Genomic DNA, 24,360 nt, shown 5'->3' on the forward strand with positions numbered 1-24,360 from the left:
TTAAGATGCTGAAAATTTCTGAAAGTTTACCATCTGTTAGGTCATTCATTCCCTCAGTGAGCGATGCGATTTCATGTTTCTCCTTTACTGCAACTGCGGTCAGCTGTGGGATGACTATGGCTTCCCATCTGCTGAGGAACAAATCTCCCTTTCCCTTGAACAAAGTTGAACTCTGAATCAAACTTTAACAGAAAAACAAAACAATTGTTTTGGTATGATTGAAGACAAATTCAAAGGAACAGCTACAATCAGTACAATCCGTGGGGAAGGGGGTTACAAGGTAACTGAGGCATGTCAGTAACTAGTATTTTAATGCATTAATGTCTTCATCAGCATGAATGTATTGTACCAACAGCTGAAATATCAAAGTTGATGACGATTTACTTTTTTGGAATCGGTGAAAAACCCTGTCACTCCAGTCAATGTAGGGAAGCAGCAGTTTTGAGCTCCCCAAAAGTCGCTCACTTTCAAAACATTTTTAGTTAGAAGGTTAGCTTAGTTAGATAGTTGTTGCTTTTCAGTTCTGCTGCCATAGTTTTTTCTGGTGGAAATTGGCCCTCTGTAATGTTTTGGTAAAAGTTATTGGTTTCAGTTGATCTTCAAACTATTACTCAAATGTATAAAATACTTACAAATCCTTGTCCTTTCCTGTCCACCTGAACTTTCAGGCATGGAAAAGTGGTAATGATGTTACTCGCCAGGGCTACCTTTTCTTTATAAGATGGATAACTACAAAAAAATCCCAAATAAATATGTCATGTGTTGCTATTATTAGTTATTTTAGTTGTTTTTAAAAACAAACTCCACACAATGCTCTGTCTGAAACTGAACAAAATGATTTAACTTGCAGACATACAAACAACAACTTTCTATGCATAGTCTACTCACAATCCAAGCCTCTCCACTAAGTCAGAAACGGCAAGCTTGAGTCTGGTGTTTTCCAAGACGATGCTGTTTATTTGTATTTCTTCAAATATTTCTGCTGTATGCCCTGGGTTAGGTTGCTGTGCAGAAAAATAGTGTGACATTGAGGATGAAGTTGACGTATTGCTACATTAAAGCCAATAACTTAAAAGAGAAGTTCGGTGTGATATTGACCTAAAGTGTGTTGAAAGTTTATTTATACCGACAGTACCTTCAGGAAGTTTACCGTTCGCCGCCATCTTGAATTTAGTCACGATTGTTCATTTATACTCGTCGCTCGACTTATTGTGACTAAATTCAAGATGGCGGGGCGGGGCACTGTGGTGAAACAGGCTACAGCGCCCGTAGCATTTACGGGTCCAAGTGCCCACGGGGACCCAGGTTCGAATCCGACCTGCGGCCATGTCCCGATCCCACCCCATCTCTCTCTCTCCCACTCACTTCCTGTCTATCTTCACTGTCCTACTGGAATAAAGGCAAAAAGCCACAAAATATATACTTTAAATTCAAGATGGCGGCGAACGGTAAACTTCCTGAAAGTACTGTCTGTCTAAATCGTCTTGTAAATAAACTACCAGTGCTTTTTCAAAGTTCTCAATGTCTCATTTTCAATGTCAGGGCCCTCGGAAGTCTACCAATGAAGTGTGGAGCTACTTTGAGCCTCGTAAATGGTGTAAAACAGTGATTTATTTGCATGGCTAGGCCGATGCCCAAGGAACCCCCTTTGAAAACCTGTTGGTGGCATCGGCTAACTAGCGCCAGAGTGCAGGGGACAAGCCAAAATGAGCTATGAGACAAAAGCTCACACTTTCGGTATCATTTATTATGACCGCCCGGCACTTAAGCGGCGGTCATATAGGTTTAGTCAGATTTTTTTTTTTTTTTTTTTTTTTTTTTTTTTTTTTTTTTCGCATGCCCAAATTTCCGTCAATGATTCCGGGACACTGAAAGACGGGGTACCACGAAACTTGGTGGACATGTAACCCCACATGGATAGCATGGAACCATCGTTTTTCGTTTTGATCTGTAGCCAGACGCTGAATTGGACCCCGAAGAAAGGAGGGTGGGGCAGACACAGTTTTCTGTGAATATCTCGAAAACCGTAGGGTTTAGGAGGACCATTTTTTTTTGTATGTTGATCTCAAGGGGCCATGTCAACCCATTCCATAACCACTCATTTCATGTATAGCGCCACCTAGTTAAACACAAAAAGTAAAAAAAATGAGGTGGTGTAATTGAAGGTATCTGTGACCTAACATAGTCAAAACTGCACGAAATTGGAAGTGTAGGATCATTATGACACCCTCTGTATGCACGCCAAGTTTTGTGGAATTCCGTTCATGGGGGGCCACACAATAAATTAATTTATGTTACTATACACCAACTGGCCTGTAGGTGGCGGGAGACAGTTTTCTGTGAATATCTCGAGAACCGTGGGGCCTAGGAGGTCCACCTTTTTTTTTGTATGTTGGTCTTAGGGGGCATGTCAACCCATCCCATTACCACTTATTTCATGTATAGCGCCACCTAGTTAAAAATTAAAAAGCAAAAAAAAATTAGGTGTTTTCATCTCAATATCTCTGGCTGACAAGGTCAAAACTGCACGAAATTAAAAGTGTAGGATCATTATGACACCCTCTGAATGCATGCCAAGTTTTGTGTACTTTTCGTTCATGGGGGGCCTTACAATAAAATAATTTATGTGTACATTTAGTGGCGATACACCAACAAGGATTCCGGGACACTGAAAGACCGGGGTACACAAAACTTGGTGAGCATGTACCCCCCATGGATAGCATGGAACCGTCATTTTTAAGTTTTCATCTGCAGCCCCCGCTGGACTGGACCCCGAAAGGAGGGTAGGGCGACACAGTTCTCTGTGAATCTTTTTTATGGTATGTTGGTCTCAAGGGCCCACATCAACCTGGCTCATAATCACTCATTTGTGATTTGCCCCGGTAAAAAATGAAAATCAGTAGGATTAAAGAAAGCCAAAATAAATATTCATCATCATCATCATGGCTGCATTTTCAGTATTGGCGAGAAGTAGTCGTTTGTCCACTAGATGGCGCATCGTTGCAGTGAGACGTAATTTTGTTGGAAGTTAAAAGTGGGTTGGAAAAAACAATGGGCGGCTTCATACAAGGACTGTAATTTACATGGCGAACATCTAATAAGGATAGGGCGATGTTCACATGAAGTGTAATTCCCATTTCTTCTTGAAGCCGAAATAAATCTGAGGATGTTTATCGGACATGCTTGGTTTTTACTGCAGATACGTTAATCTTGTAATATCAATAAGGACCTAGGTAATGTTACCGTTAGCGTTGGTTGAGTGATGGAGGCATTTGATTTATTGCATTTGTAGAAAACTATAAATGCGGTTATACCAAGCAAATGTATAGCAGCACTGTTTGTATCTTTCGACTGTCATTTATTGCTTGCGTGCTACAAAATCATTCTGTGCAATGGAAGATTTACCAGCGTTACACGGTCTGATACAGTTTTGCCTATACATGCGTGAGACTGAGGCGCCTGTTTATTTTGTTTTTAAGTCGTGCAGGGTGTGAGAGGGGAATCGATGTGCTTTGATTACAGCTTGGTAGTTGTAGTCTGTGAAATTAAAAAAGCGTGTGTGTGAAGTATCAAACAATGACACCTTCATTTCATTATGGCTGCTTTAGCAAAACACCTTAAGCTACTGTGTAGTGGGTCCCATTTAGAAGTGGCTACTTCATTGGCTTTCCTTGACTCATGGAGCTGCGTGAATGTTATTACAACTTTTTCGCCCGCGATATGACAGTTTAAGTCCGCTTGATACTGTAAAGTAAGCCATTGGTTTCAAAGGAGATTTTATTTGTGTCGCCAGCATAGCCTATTGACAATTTATGTTGTCAATAGGCCTATATAATCCTACCTGTAGCTTAGGGAAGCTAACAACTTTCTATTAGGATCTAGTTTGTTAGTTACCGTTTTGTCATAACTCCTGATGCATTTTTTGCATTTTAGAATAGCCAAGCGTGTATATCTCAATCGGAAAATTAAACAATATCGGTGCCTATGGACTAGGCTGGGTGAACCCAGCCTGATCTGCCAGCTATTTATTTTTGATTTCTTAAAAGATTGAGCTTGGTCTGATGAAAGCCAGACTAGCCATGGACCTCAGTTAAACAATGCAAGGGAACATGAATCAGCCTATATTTGCACTAACAATAGCGGACAAAAGCTCTTCAACTTTGGCCCGTTAAAATGTGTATGAACAGTCTAGCGGCGCATTTCATCAAGGCCCATTTGGACATGTCAGTTATTTGCACCACTGGTTAGATGTAAAACAGCATTTCGTTTCAGACTAGGCTACTGTTACTTAATTTGTGCATTAACAATAGCGTTTCAGACTACTGTTACTTAATTTGTGCATTGACAATAAAGTATTACATGAACTAAAGATGACTAAAATCTTATGTAGAAGAAGAAACATTCACAAAAATCCATCCATCCAAAATGACCTTTGTTTTTTGATAGCTGTTGAAAAGCTTGACATGGAACTGACAGAGATGTTTTTGTTTATAAATACATAAAAATAAATAAATAAATAACATTATGCTGATACCTTTTTGCTTTTCCCAAATACAATGTAGCCTACAGGTGTAAGTGACCTTTCATCAATCCAGTTGCAATGGATGAACTGTGATGAACTGCCCTACTTGTGATTGTTTAGAGATTTTTAAAGGTTTTATAACAATTCTACATCTTCTTTGGCTATTCTACAATCTATTCACCTTTTCAGCACCAGTAGGGTACTTTCTGTGCAGCCCACACACACACTCAGGCATGCCAAACAAGCATACACAAAAGTTTCAAGAGTGGGGGATGGAGTAAAATATGGAGACAAATTGAAGTGTGATTTATTTTGCGGAGCGGATGTACAGGACTGGCGGTCATATTTTGTACGCTATGCGGTACATCTAGTTTTTAAATTACAGAAGCATGATTATTATGTCTATAGGCCTCAGTAGAGTAGTGGCTAACATTATTCACAAAAAAGTTTGTGAAAACATGCACATGAGATTACTGCTTTAATAATGTAAATACCAGTACCACAATACCAGTTTTTGTGAATGGTAAATGGCGGATCAGATGAGCATTAAATCACTAATCTGGAGATCTTTAACAGGAAGACTATGGCTACAATAGCTTTGGACCACGTTATATTCTAATTTGACCATACAATAGTCAATGCTAGACAGTGTATTATATAGTCTGCTCTGTTTTTATGGAAGCTGCATAAATCCACGTTCTATTAAGTGTCGTTTCATCATTAATAGCCTTCCATTAGGTTGAATCATAACTTTGCTACCAACTGGGATGAGTTACGATCTTCGAATATTCAAACTGCGTGCTAAATTCGATCTTAAAATAACTTTTTTGAATATTGTTATTTTCGTGCAGTTCCAATGTGTTAGGCTACAGGCTACATAATTCACCCCGCGCAAACTGTCACAGATCGCGCAGCAGGGTAGCATCTAGGCTGCGTTGTGTAAGCTACATAGTAAACAAACAGAAGAGCATTGTCATGACCTCGTGACCGTAAACTCTGCAGAAACTCTGCAGCCTATTAGCCCTAATAAGCTAAAGATGAAATAGACCAATTTCACAGTGTCAGGTGTCGGCCCTCGTGATGTTAATGATACCTTAATTGGCGGGGTAAAACTTCTTCCTGTTTCTGTCTTTTCTGTGGACTTTTCTTTTTTTGCTGTCTATGGGACAGTGCTCTTCCACAGGAAGTTGATTCCACAGCGGCCCCATCTTGTGAAATGGGCTAATTGGCCTTTCCTTTACGTCATTGTGAGATCCCCACCACACACACACACAGTTTGAATGATATTCGACTTTTGCTCCTCGATTATCAAATGGCATTTTTGGCAGAAATTCACATCCCTACTATCAACGTTATGGAGTGGTCTGTTTCTCTCACGCAGACATGCACATTCATGCATTGAATGAAAGCTCACACCAGCACTTAATTGTATACCTCTATGTTTGATGACACCAAATTAGCAAGTATTTCCTACTGATTGAAGAAACGTTTTTTTTTCTGTTGGTCCACGGTTCCTTGATCAAAATGGAACGAGACGAACTGTATGATGCAATGTTCATTTTCGCGCTCAAAATGTTGGCAACAAATTATTTCAAACTTGGACCACTTTTGTGATCTTAGTGACATCAAGCCAAATACAATACCATAAGTCATCCCGTTATGAATATCTGAACATGGTACGCTAGAACTATGAGAAAATGAGAAAACAATCTCAATTTAAGACAGCTAACACAAACATTTAGCTAAATCACTAGCCACTAGCTGCTAACCTAGACTAATAGGCACCCACCAGCCCAGCACTAAACTCAGAGCGTGGTAATCAAAATATACCACGGATATTTCAGGCAGTAAAAGCCCGGTAAGAACCAAACTAGATTTTGTTCGAATCTACACACCTATCGCTACTGAAAAATGTAAGGTTCATTTAGCAAATGTTATTTTCAAGTATTAAAAACATCGTTGTTTTAGAATTTTCGGACGAAATGGTTGGTCATTAGCACGTTTACGATAACGTCTAACCTTAAAGTAAAGTGCACAGCAAGCGCTAGCTGCTAGCAAACTTAATGATAGTTAGATATTTTTCAAAATAGAATTCAAGATCTAACCTACATCAAAGTGAAGTTGTTCACTCACCACCTCAAGAGGGTCCATCCTGAGACTGGAGCTATTGAAAAATCTGGTACCACAAGCATAGAGAGGACAACTGTCTATAATAATACTCATCTTGTGTCATTATCAACACATTATGTGTTAAAACAGCCTTGACACAATAAATGTGTAAGAAAAATGACACTTTACTTCTTAGAGTGTAGATAAGGGATTAAACTGGGATTTTTTGGTTATCCTGGATGAATTTAGCCTTGATTTGGCACATAAGTTACCATGGGAATTTATTCTCTGCACCTAGCCTGTGGGGTGTACTCACGAATCGATTAGTGGGTTAGCGAGGGTATGTTAGCTCAAAGCCAGGCTATGCTGTGACCGCGAAAAGTGGATCTGTTTTAGTATTAAGCTATATCACCATGGTATCTTATGCTGTCAACCAAACCTGAAGATTAGGGGAGGAGGTTATGTGCTAAGTATAGCTCAAATGCGTGTAATCTACAGCACACTGACCAATCAATTGTCTTAAAAAAGCGAGAAGTTATCTCGCGTGTAGGATTCTGTCATAAATCTTAAAGGTGGAGCTCGCCTCTACTAACATTTTGGATCTCGAATCGGCTTTAATAGGGCTGTGCGTGCAAATATCCCACTATGGAGGGGCAGAAACGAGAACGCGCACACATCCTGGATTACTTACACCTGGCTTGACATAGTCGCTCCTACTGGATTGGCGTTAGTGAAATGAGTTGAGCTAGGATGACCAGACAAAAGCTATGTCAAACCTCCTTTTATCACTTATCTTGGATGTCTTAATTCTGCCTTTGTGAAATACCCCTCAGTTGTTTTAGGTGAAGGGCAACCACTTGTTTCAGATAGCCTGGACAACATGTTACCTGGGTGTTGCCTCGTTATTAATTGATGGTAGCCTACAGTAGTTAATTGTATGCGTAGCGGCCAGGTATTAGTTGAGGAAAAAGGAGTAGGGAATCAGGCTGGGAGAGTCATGCATGTGTTGCTTTTGCGGGATCGAATCCAGTTTAATGCTAGTTTTCCAAAATATATTTTTTTTACATGTCTTTTTTTGTCAGTGTGGCTGTAATGTGGGCTAGCCTTCGACTCATGGGCATTATATATGGCGACTTCAAACCGCCTAAAACAACTTGTTTGTGAATGTCTGACAACTGCTGCAGCGCATGCATGCGCAAGGAAACCAGTAGGTGGAGAAACCAGAAGGCACACAACACCGGTAATTATCAGAAAATAAGCAAAACATAGGCCCGAACGTTGGGAAGGCACATGAATGGAACTTTCCGCAGCACTCTGAAGCGAATGCAGAAGTGCCGTTCACCCGATTCTGGGGTTGATGAACCACTGAAGCGATTTTGGAAACATTATTTTAGGGTACAAAAACTCGTTGGTGTTGCTTTAAAGTCGACATGACATTTCAACTTTAGGCCTATTCTCGAAATATCGAGTTTAATCTCGTCATGGCAAAAATATTTTTTCCTTGTGTGGCCATAATAGGCTACTCCGTTGTAGATTTTGCCATCTGTGTTTCTGTTGCATGCATTTTCTATTGGTAGGCCTAGACTAATTTCAGATAGGGGTCGGCAACCCGCGGCTCCGCATGCGGCTCTTTGATCCCTCTGATGCGGCTCAGCTTTTGAAAATAATTAATAAGTATTTAATTAAAATGTAGGCTATTTTATTTTAGTTTGTTCATTTTCAAAATGTAGCCTAATATTGTAGTCTATCTGAGTAATTTATATAACTCTGCCCTACAAAGGCTAAGAGCAGTATCTGCACTTTTTCAAAATATTTTTTTTTTGCACAAATAAAAAGTACATGGTCTGCTCTTCAATCTGTTAAAATTTCATATGGCTACCTAATACATTTCTTAGCTAAATTTACATTTTATTTTGCAGTTTGTATAGAAAAGTAGAGTGAAACCAAGGCAGAGTGCAGTATCTGCCCTTACTGCCTTGATTTCACTTGCCATTGCTGCATTCTGCCTTTGTTTCACTTGCCCTTACTCTAATAGGGTGTGTGTGTGTGCGCATGAACACAGGGACAGACTGGGACTAGACTAGACTAGACTAGACTAGCCCAGAAAAGGCTTTCTTCTAAAAAGGCATACCATTCACACTCACATACACATTAGGTGTCTATCATGATACAGTCTCACAATATTAAATGCCAGTGAAAGTATCATATTCAAAATAGTCAGTCAGATTTTACAAAAAGTAATTAACATATACTTTGACAAATATAAGCAGCAGTGTGCAAAGGTGTCAAAGTAGGGATGTCCGATATTGTCTTTTTTGCCGATATCCGATATGCCGATATTGTCCAACTCTCAATTTTCGATTCCGATATCAGCCGATACCGATGCCGATATGTGGGTTATTTTTCCTCAAAACTAATTTAGGTAACATCACATATCTCCTGTTGTGGAATTAACACAACATGCTTAATGTTATTGTGATGCCCCACTGGATGCATTCTTGAATGCAACAAGGCTTTCCAAATGTTAAAATTGTCTGTGCAAAATAAGAAAAATACTTCAACTTAATTTAGGGAAAAAGTGCCATGTTTTTTTTTTTTTTTTTATTGTCTCAAACAACAGTTTGGATTACACTCTCCCTGAGATAATCTTGACAATGCCCACAACAAATAGGGCAAATTTGACTTCTTCACAAATTATAAAACATTGTACCTGAACAACTATGTGCAACATAGCAGAATGTAAAGCCAACTAAAGTAACAGGCATAGTGTATGACAGGCTACCCTTTTTCTGTGTTAAATGAGCCTGCATTTGTAGGATGCTTCATGAACTGTTTCTTTAACTAAAACTCAATCACCTTAATTGAATGAATGCACAAATATGAGTCAATTACAATGTGGCAACTATACTGCACAATTTTGAAAACATTTGTTTGAGCTACAAAAAATACTTCAGGCTTGAGGTTAAGTACAAAAAATGAAACATTTTAAGGTGTACAAATCTAAGCAGCCTGTGTCCCTAGCCCATTACTTGGGCTAATGCAATCATTGAAATTATGAACTGGGCTCAATCAGCACTGCTCTACATGAGCAACAACAAAGAGATGCAACATTAAGGTAGTGTGCAATAAGAACAAGGAAGGCACAAAGTTTCAGTCCAGACCTTCCAGTAGTAAACAAAGTCCTCCTTTAGTATTAGTCCAATGAACGGGGCTAAAAGACTGACTGGCCTTCATAACGGGCCATACCCACAATCATTAAAATATAAACATACACTGGGCTCAATCCACCCTGCTCTTGGAAGTATTGAAGGAAGAAGTCTTGGTTCCGCCTCGCATAACTGACGCTTTGCAGTCATTTGAAATCGCAAGTTTAACGTCCAAAGGAGACACTTGAAAATAATTCCAAACCACAGACATAATGTTGAAACAGAGCGAGAGCAAGTTTGTTACTGCAGCCATCCACGCTTGTTTGTATGCTTCAAGGCGCAGCTTGATGAGGTCATCATCTGTCCCGATGGCAGCTTCAGGGAGGCGCATAGGCACTAGACGGGTTAATGCTTGCGCAAGCATTATTTTATTGGGTTTAAGGCAAAAAAAATCCGATAACGCTATTAACAGATATTACATTTTTATGCTAATATCGGGCCGATAGTATCGGTGGGCGTGTGCACACAAACACACACGTTGACACAGATGCCTTAGGAGCCTATTGCTGTGTTAACCCTGTTCGGTTCCACTTGCATGTGAGAAATCTTTCTTCTCATGTGAAAAATACAAAGACAAACCTGCGTTCACGTTTAAGGGCATTTCCGCGCAAAGCTGTCACATCCATAATGCCAACACAATGCCATGGTCAGGGCTCTACAGTGCGCCCATTTCACTTTCGCGCATCGCGGTAAAAATGATTAGCGTCGCGAGTGCAAAAAAAAATATTTAGAGCACTGGTGCGATACGGAACATCGAGAAACATGTGCAAACCATAGAATCCGCGTCGAGAATGCAGCATAAAAGCGACACCTCCCATCAGCGTTAGCAGTTTGGCGTTGTGACTCGCTAGTAGTTCTATCAAATCCAAGCTGGCAGAAAAAAGCAGAAAGTTAGACTAGCCAGCCAAGATGCAAAGATTGAAGAAATTAGTTCTTCTATCCACGAATTCATAGGATATAGGAGGAACAGGATGAGATTCTGAGAATGCAGTGAGAGAAGGAAAGGTAACCTAACATGCCTTTTAGCCCAGTTGACGTATTGGCTGCAATATGCAAAATATAGCTGTAGCGAACAGGCACAAAAGTAGCCTCCCGTAATACTCCCATTTTATTCAAAAGGTAGAGCGCTACTGACAACTCAGGCTTCCCATGCTTGTTTGTTTACACGAATACAAGCTGAAGTGCAAAGCGAAAGTAAGGCCTAACGTTTGCCTACTGCCCCCATCAATGCAGATATTTAAAAAAAAAAAAAAAAGGATAAAAATATATATATCCTTGATAGCCTATGTTGGGTTTTGTGGAAGAAAATGGACTGTTTTAGTAGTAGTATTAGGCAGTATGCAGTCAGATAGGTCACCATGGGCATATTTGGATTAGCTACAGATGGATTCACAAATAAATAAATTAGCCTACATTTGGCAGGATACTTGATATACAGGCTAAATGCAAATATGGCAATGTATTATATTATTTTACATTAACAACGTGTAGGAAAATAGAACAGACTGAAAATAAAGTAGGCACTGATCTTTAAAATCCTGTTTCCTGTAGCCTAAATGTTGTCAGTCATTCTTAATATTCGCAGTTGGTGCACTGGCATGTTTAACTGTTAGCTGCAGTGTAATGTTAGATTATGTGTAAGTTAAGTACAGAAGTGACTGTGCGCCCACATTTTTGTCTGTGCTCCTAGATTTTTTAACTTGGACGCACAAGTGCTCCTGGAAAAAAATGTTAGTGTAGAGCCCTGATGGTATTTAATTGGCGTTATGGATATATGACAGATTTGCGTGGAGTTGCCCTTAATGATGACAGCCTCAATTCTTGCATGAAACTTCACCTCACTGAATATGAGCCAGCCAGACTCTAAGTCCATCACCAAATCTAATCTCTGGTAGGGTTAATGTTCAATTTCGCCAATGACATGTCAATGAAAATTCAGTGTTGTGTTGTTAACTATGATGTTACTTTGCATTCCAAAGGACACTGGGAAAATAGGGGGTGGTGTTTAGCCTACATGGGAATAAGGCCTATACTTCTGTCATTCCACTTTACATTTCAAGTTACTTGCACATTACTTTTAAAACTAGTAGAACATGTATTAAAAAAATCCTCTGTTGAATTAAAGTAACTGTACGTTAAATATCCAAACTTTTTCTTGTAACCGTCTTTATGTGGCTCTTCTGAGATAAAAAAAAAAATGGTAAAAGTTGCTCTCCAGGCAAAAAAGGTTCCCGACCCTGAGAGGGCCTATCCGGAGAGCCATTAAATCTCCTCGACCTAGTTCCGCCTAGGCTAGCTTACTTACTCAGTCACAACCAACCAACCCTAGCTGTGAGCCGTTCATGTGCATTACAGCTCCATTCTCCCCAGTTGCCACATAGCTCACCACGGTGCCATGTCTTTTCTCCAACGCTCCATTGTTCCGAATTCTCAATAACCCGAAAATGTCCCTTTTGGTCCTATAGCCCACTAGTCCTACGTCCCTTTGTTTCGAATAAAAAATAAACCCTCTGCTCCGACATCCCATTGTTCCGAGAACTTCCGACAATAGACTTCTGTTCTATAGATATAGCTATCTACTATTGCAGTGGTTTACAGCATTTACAACATGTAGCTTATATAGCCTCAGCTAACACAGGGTAACATAGGGGATAAGTATACGCCCATGTTAACTGGTGATATCACAAGTTAAGAAATGTATTTCAATTAGTAAGTAAAAGTAAGTAAGTAAATTTAATTTATAGAGCACATTTAAAACAGTTTCCACTGACCAAAGTGCTGTACAGAGGATATGGCTAAAAATAGAAATAAAAGCAAATCAGGACAAGCAAAATATAAAAGGCAAGCACAGAGAAAGTAAGCAAGAGAAATACAATAGACAAATAGACAGCCCTAAACAAATAAATAGCAACAGTACAGAAGACACTTGAATATGAAGAAGAGAGGAGAGAGATGGACAGCTAGGAAGCAGGGAAGGCCAAGGAGTAAAAGGTGGGTCTTTAGTCTTGATTTACAAGTGGTGATGGAGGAGACAGTCTAACATCTGGGGGCAGACAATTCCACAGGCGTGGGGCTGCTACCATAAAAAGCTCTATCGCCTCTTTGCTTGAGGCAGGTGCAGACCACAGAGAGAAGACCTAAGGGACCTGGATGCTGAGAGGGGATGGAGGGGTCTGAAATATATGAGGGAGCCAACCCATGCAGTGCCTTATAAACAATCAGAAGGACTTTGAAGTGGACCCTAAAGCTAATGGGGAGCCAGTGTAAGGAGGCCAGTACAGGGGTGATGTGTTGGTATTTCTTGATGCCAGTAAGCAACCTAGCAGCTGCATTTTGTACCAATTGCAGACGAGAGAGTTGGGACTGGGGGAGACCAAGATAGAGGGAGTTGCAATAATCTAACCGCAATGTAACAAATGCATGAATTACTGTTTCTAAGTCCTTGGGAGACAAAGAGGGTTTGAGATGGGAAATAATTCTCAGCTGATGGAAGCTACTCTTGATAACAGCTAATCTGCCTTTTAAAACAGAGTTCTGAATCAAGGATGACACCTAGATTTTTGGCACGTGGCTTGACAAAAGAGGAGAGGTGGGCTAATTTTCCTTCAATTAGGGGGCTTTAGAAGGACCAAAGATTATGACCTCTGTCTTATCATCATTTAGCTGAAGGAAGTTATTATTCATCCAGCACTTAATATTCTGGAGACAATCCAGAAGAGGCTGAATGGAGTTCTCAGATTTTAAGGGCAGGTATAGCTGGGTGTCATCAGCATAGAAGTGAAAAGAGATGTCATATCGCCGGATGATGTCACCAAGGGGGAGCATGTATAAACAGAACAGCAAAGGGCCCAAAATGGAGCCTTGCAGGACCCCATAGGAAACAGGAGCTGAGGAGGAAGAGGAGCAACCAAAGGGATACTGAGAAGGTTCTGTGTCTGAGGTAGGAGCTGAACCAAAGTAGTGCTGTCCCTTTATGCCTACCCAGTCCTCAAGGCGGGTAAGGAGGGTGTTGTGGTCCACAGTATCAAGCGCTAAGCTGAGGTCCAATAGAACCAGGATTGCATTTTGACCTGAATCTAGAGTGAGAAGCAGATCGTTGGTGACTTTTAGCAGAGCTGATTCAGTACTGTGGAGTGTTCTAAAACCTGACTGGAAGGGCTCAAGGATGTTATGCTGAGTCAGGAAGGGAAGCAACTGGGCCAGCACTACTTTCTCCAGTACCTTGGAAAGGAAAGGGAGTTTAGAGATGGGGCGGTAATTATTATTATATAGGAGAGGGGACAACATCACCAGGGGAAGATGTGGGTTTCATACAGAGGACTATGCCCTTGAGATCTGCTAGCGATACATCAGCAAAGTGACTAAAAAGGAGATAAAGGGCCTGAAGACACCTTAACTGGGGGGGAAGGCAGAGGAGGGGGAGAGAATAGTGCTCTGATGTTTTCGATTTTATCAATGAAAAAATTCTTAAATTTCTCACAAGCATCAGCACTAGTGAAGGGAGCAGGTGAGGGTGGAGGGTTGGTGATTTGATTAATAGTGTGAAACAGAATTTTGGGTCTGTTAGCATGTTGATTAATAATATCAGAGAAGTATTTAGCTCTGGCTGCTTTGGCGGCTGCCTGGAAGGATGCTAAAGTAGATTTAAAAATGTCATGGGAGACTGTAAGACGGTCTTTTAGCCATTTCCTTTCAGCTCTCCGGCAGGCCTGCCTGAGTGAGCGGGAGGCATCATCTAACCAGACTTGAGATTTAAATTTCGGACGCTTGTGACAAAGAGGAGCCACCATATCAAGAATGGCTGAGCAGGAGGAGTGGAAAAGAGCAACCATATCATCTGGGCTGGATGAGGCAGAGGAGGCTGAGGACATGATAGTAGCAATGGCCTCTTTGACAAAAAAAGTCAGAGAACTGAGCTGCTGACTGAGAATTTATACAGCGAGAGTAGCGGCCAGTAGCTTTAGCCGCCTGCACAGGGTTAGAGATGACAAAGTTAAATAAAACAGGTAAATGGTCAGAGAAGGACGTTTCCTCAACCATAATATTACCTATAGAAAAACCATAAGACAAAACAAGATCAAGGGTATGACCTAGTATGTGGGTGGCTTGATCAATATTAGGGATCGACCGATATATCGGGCCGATATTTGCGTTTTTTACGTGTATCGGCATCGGCCGATAAGCCGCTGCATTCGCCGATAGTTTTTTCCCCCGCATTATTTACATACAGGCGTCCACAGGCAGCTCTGTGTTGCTGGAGACACTGCAATTCACGTGCAGACTGCCCCTCCCCCACGAGCAGAGTGCTGAAAGCCTGCTCTTCAAGACAACAGTAAACTTTAAACTTTCAAAGCATCTTTTAACTGCTTGACTTAGCTGAAATATTGCCTTACACTTTGAAGGTGGAAGCAACTTTGTGGGTCCAAATGGAAAACACGAATGATAGGTAGGCTACTTTTTTTAATGCTTAATGATCGTTTATAAAACTGCTTGCCATTGTATTTAGGGAGCTGCAAATAGCTAAGTTGTAGGCTATCCATATTCATGCGGTAGCTGTTACAAACACTGGTCATATGATTAAGTAGCCTAATGCCAACGTTGTTCCGTGGTATTTGTGGGAGTTTTATTCAGCGACCACCTGGCTGAGTGTTGGAGCGTGTGGTGTGTGTGTGTGTGTCTCCCTCCCTGAATGCCTGTTATATAAAACATGCTTGCCATTGTATTTAGGAGCTGCAAATAGCTAAGTTGTAGGCTATCGTGATGCATGCGTTAGCGGTAGCTGTTCATGAACACTGGTAAATCATATGATTAAGTAATGCCGACGTTGTTCCGAGATATTTGTGGGAGTTTTATTCAGCGACCACCTGGCTGAGTTTTGGACGCGTGTGGTGTGTGCGTCCCCCTCGCAGTGATATCAGAGCTTTAAAGAGGCCCTATGCAACAATTTTAGCAGAAATTACCTTAATTATGCAGGTTGAGAGTCGTTCTGATGGTTCTACAACACTTTTTGGGTGTTTTTGTGGGTGCCGTCTCCCCTAGTGCTTCTGCGGAAAACCGAATATGCAACTTTCTGGTCCAGTCCGAACACATCCGGATGTAACTCGGCGGAAATACTCGAAAATTTAGTCAGATTGTAGTTTCTAAGAAGACTGCAAAACGGACCCCGACTTGGCTTTGTTGCTGTTGAAATTGTAAGTAGCCTACCCTTGGGTGAACTTCGTTTTGTAATGTGATTTGATAGTCTCTTGAACAATGTGTTTGCTCGACCGTTTCATTGTGAGCCCTCGCGTTTAGCTTGGTTTATTGATGGCTAGCTCGCTAGCTAGTGGGGGTTTAGCGTAGCAGTCACTTGCTACCGGGCTGCAGGGGGCTATGTGCGTGAAAAAATGCGAGCCCAAATCAGGCAAAACCCAGAAACAGCAAAGGAATAACCAGACCTGCATAGGGCTTCTTTAATAATGAGAGACGTGTAGTTGAATATTAATTCGTGTTAACGTTTATCATGTACCAGACATACCGTGTTTGCCTTACTTGTTTAGAGCCGTTTGCTAACGTTCAATCCAGTTCAATGGTGGTTCGTCAGCTACCAAACAGAAGTTTGTGTGTGCGTCTGGTCTGTCTCCCCAGAGGAAAGAAAATGTTAAAAATGTTATAAAAATGAGATTATTGCTTTTGTCTCTCGCTTCTCAGGTTTGTCTCTGGAGCAAGAGTTAAGTTATCTCAGTGTAGACTCCCTTTAATATACAAATGAGATCTCATCAATATTTTAAATAATGCTCAGTGTTGTCTAATTTATACATCTCATATTTTACTCAGGCTGATCCACCAGAGAGCTCTCTCTGTAAACTCATGCAATTCTCATTTCAGATATTTTTGGTAAATCTCAGATTAGGCTCCATCAGTTCTGTAAAAGAGATCTCTTCACAAGCTTGAACCGTGTGTATAATGGCGAGTCGGCGAAGAAGCAGCGAAAACCCTTGACGGAAGATGCAAAGAAAAGGAAAAGAGCTTCAGACCCAGCGGGGGCTCGCGCTGCGATCGACACGCATAGGCGCTTAGGGGAGTTTTGTAGAGAAAAAGCATCAGGCTTGCCTGGTGTCCCTTTAAACCAGTTGTCAAATGGCGGACAGCGGTCCGAATCCGGACCCTGACGTGATCCTATCCGGACCAGGACCATAATAACCTAATTTAGATTTTCACGTAAGATTTCAAAGCTGCGCTAAATGTTTCGTAGGTTAGGATAACAGCATTTACTTCAGTAGCTTCAGGAACCATCATTTCACTTGCTGCTACTCATTCTGCGCATTCTGATAAAGTTGAGTCAGTGAGTAAAGTTACTATGGTGAAACATTTCCAGAAAGGTACTGGCTTGATGAAATTCATTCTGGACTCTCTATCCGACCACATAAAGACCTTGGGATACTTCGGTTTGGCTTTAGGGACCCTCTACTCACTACCACATAAGTGTAATGTTGTTTGGAACTGAAGAAGAGGTATAAAAATAGTGTTTTGTAGCGGTGAAATGACATGCCTGGGTCACTTCCAGGCTAATGAGTTTTGACTAAAAAGGGTAAAATCGAACTTTCTCAAAACACATCCGAGTGACATGATTTTGATGTCAACTCAACGTCTGTACTCCCAATTATCCGTAAATTGATATAAAGTGCATTTTACTCCGGATAATTCCTTTAAGTTCACATTAAGATCTTAAAAATAGCCTACTCAGTTTTTCTCCCCAATTACTCTTATCTTGCCTTATGATGCTCAGGACCTTTGCTTGAGGAAATTTTCCGTAACTGGACCTCGCTGAAGGTTAATTGAATACCCCTGCTTTAAACTATAAAACTATACCTACACACAACAAACAAAAGGTTTTATATTGAACCTTAAAGGGTTCTATAGCTAGGTACATATATGGCACCCACAAAAGGTTCTATATTCGGTTGTTAAGTCCGACGTCACAGGCCCAACAGCTTTTTGGTCAAAAAACATTTACTAGCGCAGCCAGCCAGTTTTTGCAACTTATAAACCATGTCACCATCACCTCTGTTTTATTGAGAGTAAGACAAAACTGGTTAACTTTAACAGAGCAATTACTATAGCTGTGCAGCCAGATGATACAATCAAGGGTTACGTGCAGGCTTCCACAAAAAATAGGATTTTATTAGGTTGAGGCAACAAGCGAGTAGTAGGATGACAATTTTCTTAAAGGCTACTCTGAATAGGGGAAAATAAATTGTTTATTTTCCTGTCTGGAGAAAACGAGCGACTTTGAAAGCCGTTGGACCCGGAATAAAAAGATTTATTAGCCTATTATTACATCATCACTTAATAACCAAATAGACCCTTTCAAGAGTTCCATTATCAGCATCATAGTTGTTCCATTTTAAAGGTGCTCTAAGCGATGCCACACGTTTTTTAGGCTACAACATTTTAGGCTAAAACATGTTCATGCACTGTAATAAGAAGAAGACTTCGGATAACAGAACAATGCATTTTCATGTACTGTAATAATAATAATAAATGTAGCTGCAAGCAGCAATGAGGGGGCCGAGTAGCTGAGCAGGAGTTGTCCTGGCAATGCAGCCAATTAACCCACACACCCACACACATACACAGATCAACCTCCTCCCACACACACCCCAATAGTCCCCAACACATATGCATACCTCAAACATCACCAAATTTATTGTGCTTCCTCAGGATGTAGTCACGAGTCCACATACCAAGTGGACGATACGAGAAAGTGTTGATAATTATAGCACCCCTAGTGGTCAAAGGTTGCTAAATGATTGTGTGTGTGTACTTCCTATAATTGGATTGGATTGGATTGGACTGGACTGGACTAAACATGACTGGATTGGATTGGATTGGTTTGGATTAATTAGATTGAATTGAATTGGATTGAATTGGATTGGATTGGACTGGACTGGATTGGACTGGATTGGGTCGTTTGGTTTTGATATGTGAAAGCGTTGCTGAGATATGAGCTAACTTCCTGTAACTCTAGCGTCCCCCTAGTGGTCGAAGGATGGATTGAATTTGACTAAACTGTACTGGATTGCATTGGATTGGGATTGCTGAGATATGAGCCTACTTCCTGTAATTGGATTGGATTGGACTGGATTGGATTGGGATTGTTGAGATATGAGCCTATGTCCTGTAATTATAGACTGGACTGGACTGGACTGGATTGGATTGGGATTGTGTCTTGAGTCCATGTAAGAAGTTTGGTTTCTTTACCTAAAAGCATTGTTGAGATATGAGCCTACTTCCTGCTAATTATTGCGCTCCTAGTGGTCAAATGTCACCAAATGTATTGTAGGTACTCAGGATGTGTTCACTAGTCCATATACCAAGTTTAGTTTCGGTATGTGAAATGGTCTTTAGTGGTCAAAAGATACCAAATTTATTGTGCGTCCTCAAGATGGGTCCCAAGTCCATATACCAAGTTTAGTTTCGGTATGTGAAAGCGTTGCTGAGATATGAGCTAACTTCCTGTAACTCTAGCGCCCCCCTAGTGGTCGAAGGTCACCAAATTGATTGTGTGTCCTCAGGATTGGGACCCAAGTCCATGTACCAAGTTTGGTTTTGATATGTGTAAGCGTTGCTGAGATATGAGCCTATTTCCTGTGATTATAGCGCCCCCCCTTAGTGGTCAAAGGTCACCTCCTCCTCCACCTTGAGCCTCCTCCTAATTGGGTGCTGAGTCCATGTACCGAGTTTAGTTTTGATATGTGTTCACTTCCTGTTTGGTTGCTTTGCCGACGTTTCGTCATACAGAGAAGAGTGGTACGTTCGTATTTCAAGTGGCCAAATTAAGGTATGACTAAAGATTAGCTGACGATATAACATCCTACTCGACTGTGACTTCGTTTGTGACACTCCTGTTGATAGGCTAAACTAGAAAGAGCTAAAATAACTCACACCAACCTTATTTGCGCCTTTTATTCACATTTGCTCAAAGATTTCATAAGTAGGCTATAAGCCCTTTTCGCTCCCTACGTTGATGTATTCCAAGCGGCCTGCTTCGGGGGCGGGGGCGTAGTAACTGAAACACCATTCCTGTGTAACGTAATCGTTCTCAGGGACGCCCTCTGTTCGCTAGTTGGTTCGGTTGCCCAACTACCGAAGTAAACGAGGGAAATCAACCTATTCCAGTCGGAGTACTGTAGGGAAAATAAATCGATGGAAGTACGTAGGCAGGCAGAGGCCAGGCTATGAAATTTTTGACCTATGAAAACTTTTAAGTGTTTTTGATGAAATCAAATATGGAGGCCGGATCAATTACGTCGACATCGCAAATTGGAATGGGGCAGCCTTAGGACCTCCCAAAGTATTAAAGGTTGTATCAGCGATTTCAAGCCCAAAAAAAGGCAAATTTTTCCTAACGATCCGCTTGCTGCCTGCCCCATAAGCAGGCAGTCAAAAAAAGCGTCTCTGTAGGCAGCCTAGGCTCTGAGATCTGTACACAAAAACAATTGCTACCAACAAGGGTTGGCAACCCCTCAAAAGCAAAATAAAGTGTTTCAACCAATAACCGACGAGATGCACGTTTAGGAGAGTTTTAATTACACGGGAGGGAGGGGGAGGGAGTAGCGAGCTAGCTCTCTGTTTTGTTTGAACATCAACAGAAGTGACGTATCCCCGCTATCGCTGATACAACCTTCAACAGACCTCACTAGTAAGTTTAAATTTGAAATACATCAACCGTTATAGGCAAAAATCAATTTTTGCTAATTATAGTGCCACCTATGGGTCTAAGGTCTCCAATTTGTTTGAGCCTCTTCCTAGTTGGGTCCTGTACCTATGTACAAAGGGTGGTGTTAAGTGAAAGACTTGCCGATATATGAGTTCACTTCCTGTTTGGCGTCTTTGCCGCCAAATTTGATTAGCCGGCTTTTGTGAGGCATGGTCTAAAGATGATCTGCGCCAAGTTTCGTGAAAAACGGATGAACTTTGTGACCTGTGAATACTTTTACGTGTTTTTGGTGAAATCCAATATGGTTGAAGATCCAACATGGCGGATATTGACATAATGGGGTGCGTTGAGTTAGGCCATGTACAAGTATTTCAAATATATATCGATCTTCGAAATCGGACATACGGTTCAAATATAAATTTATGGATGCAATGCCAAATTTGACCCATTGGTGGCGCTAGACTGCCTGTGGGTCAGACTGAAAATTTGGTGAAATGGATTATGGGACTGTATGGAATCAATGTGCAAAATTTCACAACTTTTTACTGTACGGTTCTATGGGCTGCCATAGACCTCCTTTGGAGAAGAAGAATAATAAGAAAAGCTTCACTGCTTGGCCCCCAATAAGAACACACAGAATCACTATGGGTTGCCTCGCAGCTTCGCTACTTGGCCCCTAATAAGACTTCGGATAACAGAACAGTGCATTTTCATGCCACTGTAAAAAAAAGAAGACTTAGGATAACAGAACAGAAGGGCACACGTAGGGAACACTGAGCATCGCATAGGGTGCATTACGTTTACAACACTAGAAGGGAACTAATTAAGACACATTCATGAATTATATGTCCTTCAAACTTATTGCTTGCAGTGGCACTCTAGAGCAGTGGTTCTCAAATGGGGGTACGTGAAGGCACTCCAGGGGGTACGTGAGATTTTAAAATATGCATATATTTAAAAAGTAGAATCCATGCAAAAATACTTTAAAACAATTATTTAATAAATATTTCAGGAAAATATAAGTTAATAAAATGAATTTTATATTTCAGTAGGCTATTCAATTTCATTATCCTAAAAACCCAGAGTCCCCCCCCCATACCAGGATGGTTCGACCCAACCTGTCACATGCCACCCGCCATCACCTGTCAATCTCTGTCAAAACTCAAACGATGGAGTCGTGGTTGAAGCGTATGGCACAGTGCTCTGTTTTAAATATTTTTTCTCAACTAAAAATGCTTTGCGCTGGTTAGGGGGTACTTGGTTTAAAAAATATTTTACATCATCACTGAAAAAAGGTTGAGAACCACTGCTCTAGAGGTCGCCCCTCTTGAGTCTGCCAGTGTGTACCTCTGGAAAACAATAATTAATTCAAACTTGCATTCTTCATTAGAGAAATAGTAGGAATTCCCTGGAAACTTTCAGTTTTTGATTACATTTGTAAAAATATTTTCCTGTGTGCAGGACCACAAGACTCTGACACTGCTTCTGTTGATCTTCGGCAGCATGATTCAAGGTAAACTCTTTGGTTATAACTCTACAAATACATGCAACACAACCAGGGTAGGAATTTCATGGCCGTGATGCCCCTTTGAAAATCAGAGGTTTACAGGCCACGGTGGCCTTGGCACCCTCTTTCAATATTCTTCTTTGCGTCCTACTAATAGCGATTATTATTTAGCCTATGGTCTGTCAAAATAATCTTAACATTCACAGCGCAAATTAATTTAGTCTTTTACGCAGTGGAGAAAGTGACAGCGCAAGAAAGAAAGTGCGTCCAAATTCACCCATTCTTCTCAGTTGAACTACTCGCGAAGTAGCCTACTCATCACACAGACATCACAAGTATCACTTGAAAGAGCTTTTTCTCAGCTTTTAAACGTAAATAATATAATTCAATTTAATCATAATTCTACTGAAGGTTTTGCGTCCATCTCCCTACCCATTCATCTCGGTGGAATACTTCACGAACCCTTCGTTTAACACATGACAAACCATATATCAGAATAAACAGCAGACCTTACCGAACACAAAGGTGTAAAGCAGTCCACTGTACAGTTTACAATTTGAGCACTTTTTCCACTACTTTGGAGAAATCTTGTCGTCCACATAAATCCTCTTTATTCATTAGTTAAACAAGACAGATAACAGATTCCCACACAGTTGTGTATTATGGAGATGGTTCATTCCACGCCAACTCAGCCACCCATGTACATGACACCTCTCAGATTTTGCTGAAAAGCACAGAAAATATGCCTTATGTTACCAAACAAAGGAATCTGAAGTTTAAGGTCAATATCTCAAAAAGGTTTGCCCGTGATGTCCATTTGAATTCCAAGTGCCACACCCCTTTTTGACACATTGGAATTTTTTGGCATTTTTGGAGGCCCATAACTTCTCTTATAATAGTGATAGAAGGCTGAAAGTGATGTGTTAGTTCATTGTAGTTTGTACTACGCAATTCTGCAGGCAGAATCAACATTCCTATAAATCCACCTCACCTCTGCCGGAGAGGGGTTTGGACCCCCATAAAACCCCCACCAGTGGTACCATACACTTCAAATTAATTTTGACAAGAGCAAGGTCCCCACATATAACAAATAATCCTGTTTAGAATAAATATGATCATTAATTGTGGTGCTAGGGCCAGCCAAAAACTGAATCACACATGCCGTCAACATCTTTTAGGACTTTGGTGACCCACCTCTCACCCAAACAGTAAGGAATGTTGATTCTGCCTCCAGAATTGTGTAGTGCAGGCTACAATGAACTACCACACCAGTTTCCAGCCTTCTATGCCAAAAAATGAAATGTGAAATTCCAATGTGTCAATTAGGGCCGTGGCACCAGAAATTCAAATGGACGCAACAGGCAAACCGTCAAAGTTGACCTGAAACTTACCATGTACATGATACCCCGATATTGGCTGTTTTCACATGGAATGACCCAAAGTAAAATTAAATACACCACAGTATTTCCTAGATTTTCTTTAACAGTGGGGGCAGGCCCTCCACAACCAAAATAGGCAGGCATTAAACACATGGACACGAAAGTAAGACTCCGCATCTGCTAAACGTTCATCTTGACACAGCTCATCAAAATGTGCTTTCACTTTTCTCAACCAAATATTCTCAAATAAATTTCTCCATTGCCTGTTCCAATGATACAGCCTCGTCCTGTTCATCTTTCTTTCGTTTGTCAAAGTTTTGCCAATGCCTTCATCACATCATTGTACCGATATCTCAGAGCGGTTACTGCTTCGTAACGTGAGGACAATCTAGTCGAGCATAACTTCCTCAGTGTTATGTTGGAGTCATTGCTTGTGTCATCACTCTGTGTTTTATTTGAGAGCATTGCCCATCTCTTTATGCTGTGCCCAAAGAACACATCAATGTGCTCAAGAGTGTCAAAGAACTGTCTCACTTCTTGTCACATCTTCATCGCATCATTAAGGATGAGATTCAAATTGTGTGAGGCACAGTGTACATACACAGCAGTTGGCTCCTTGGCAATTATCCTTGCTTAGACACCACTGTATATGTTGCGCATATTTGCGGCACCATCGTACCCGAACAATGGCATCGTACCCTAAGCCGTTGTTCTCCACAGCCACAATAATCTCCCTAGTAAGCTCGCTGGCCAATGAGTTGTTAACCTCACAAAATCCAATGAAGGACTCTTTGATCGTCACATTAGTGGCAACACCGAGAGCATCTCGCTCAACTATGACATATCTGAAGATCTGACTCATCTGATTCACTTTACCCACATCTTGTGTTGTCCGTAATCACAGAGAAAAATGGAGCTGATCGTATTTCGTCTAG

General features: G+C 41.0%; 1 protein-coding gene across 3 annotated transcripts in view; it reads left to right on the top strand.

Moving 5' to 3' along the window:
• The window catches only part of LOC125292447 (nectin-3-like protein), a gene marked incomplete at its 3' end in the record, with an annotated part of 78,969 nt that overhangs the window by 4,216 nt on the left and 50,393 nt on the right, over positions 1-24,360 (top strand). For 2 of the 3 annotated variants that reach the window (XM_048239729.1, XM_048239728.1), the window contains 1 exon segment: positions 22,001-22,052. Coding sequence is in view for 1 of the 2 variants with exons in the window: in XM_048239728.1 (XP_048095685.1) it covers positions 22,001-22,052 (52 nt within the window). 3 annotated transcript variants of the gene reach the window in all.

Source organism: Alosa alosa, chromosome 3 (assembly GCF_017589495.1).
Source record: "Alosa alosa isolate M-15738 ecotype Scorff River chromosome 3, AALO_Geno_1.1, whole genome shotgun sequence".
Classification (NCBI taxonomy): Eukaryota; Metazoa; Chordata; class Actinopteri; order Clupeiformes; family Clupeidae; genus Alosa; species Alosa alosa.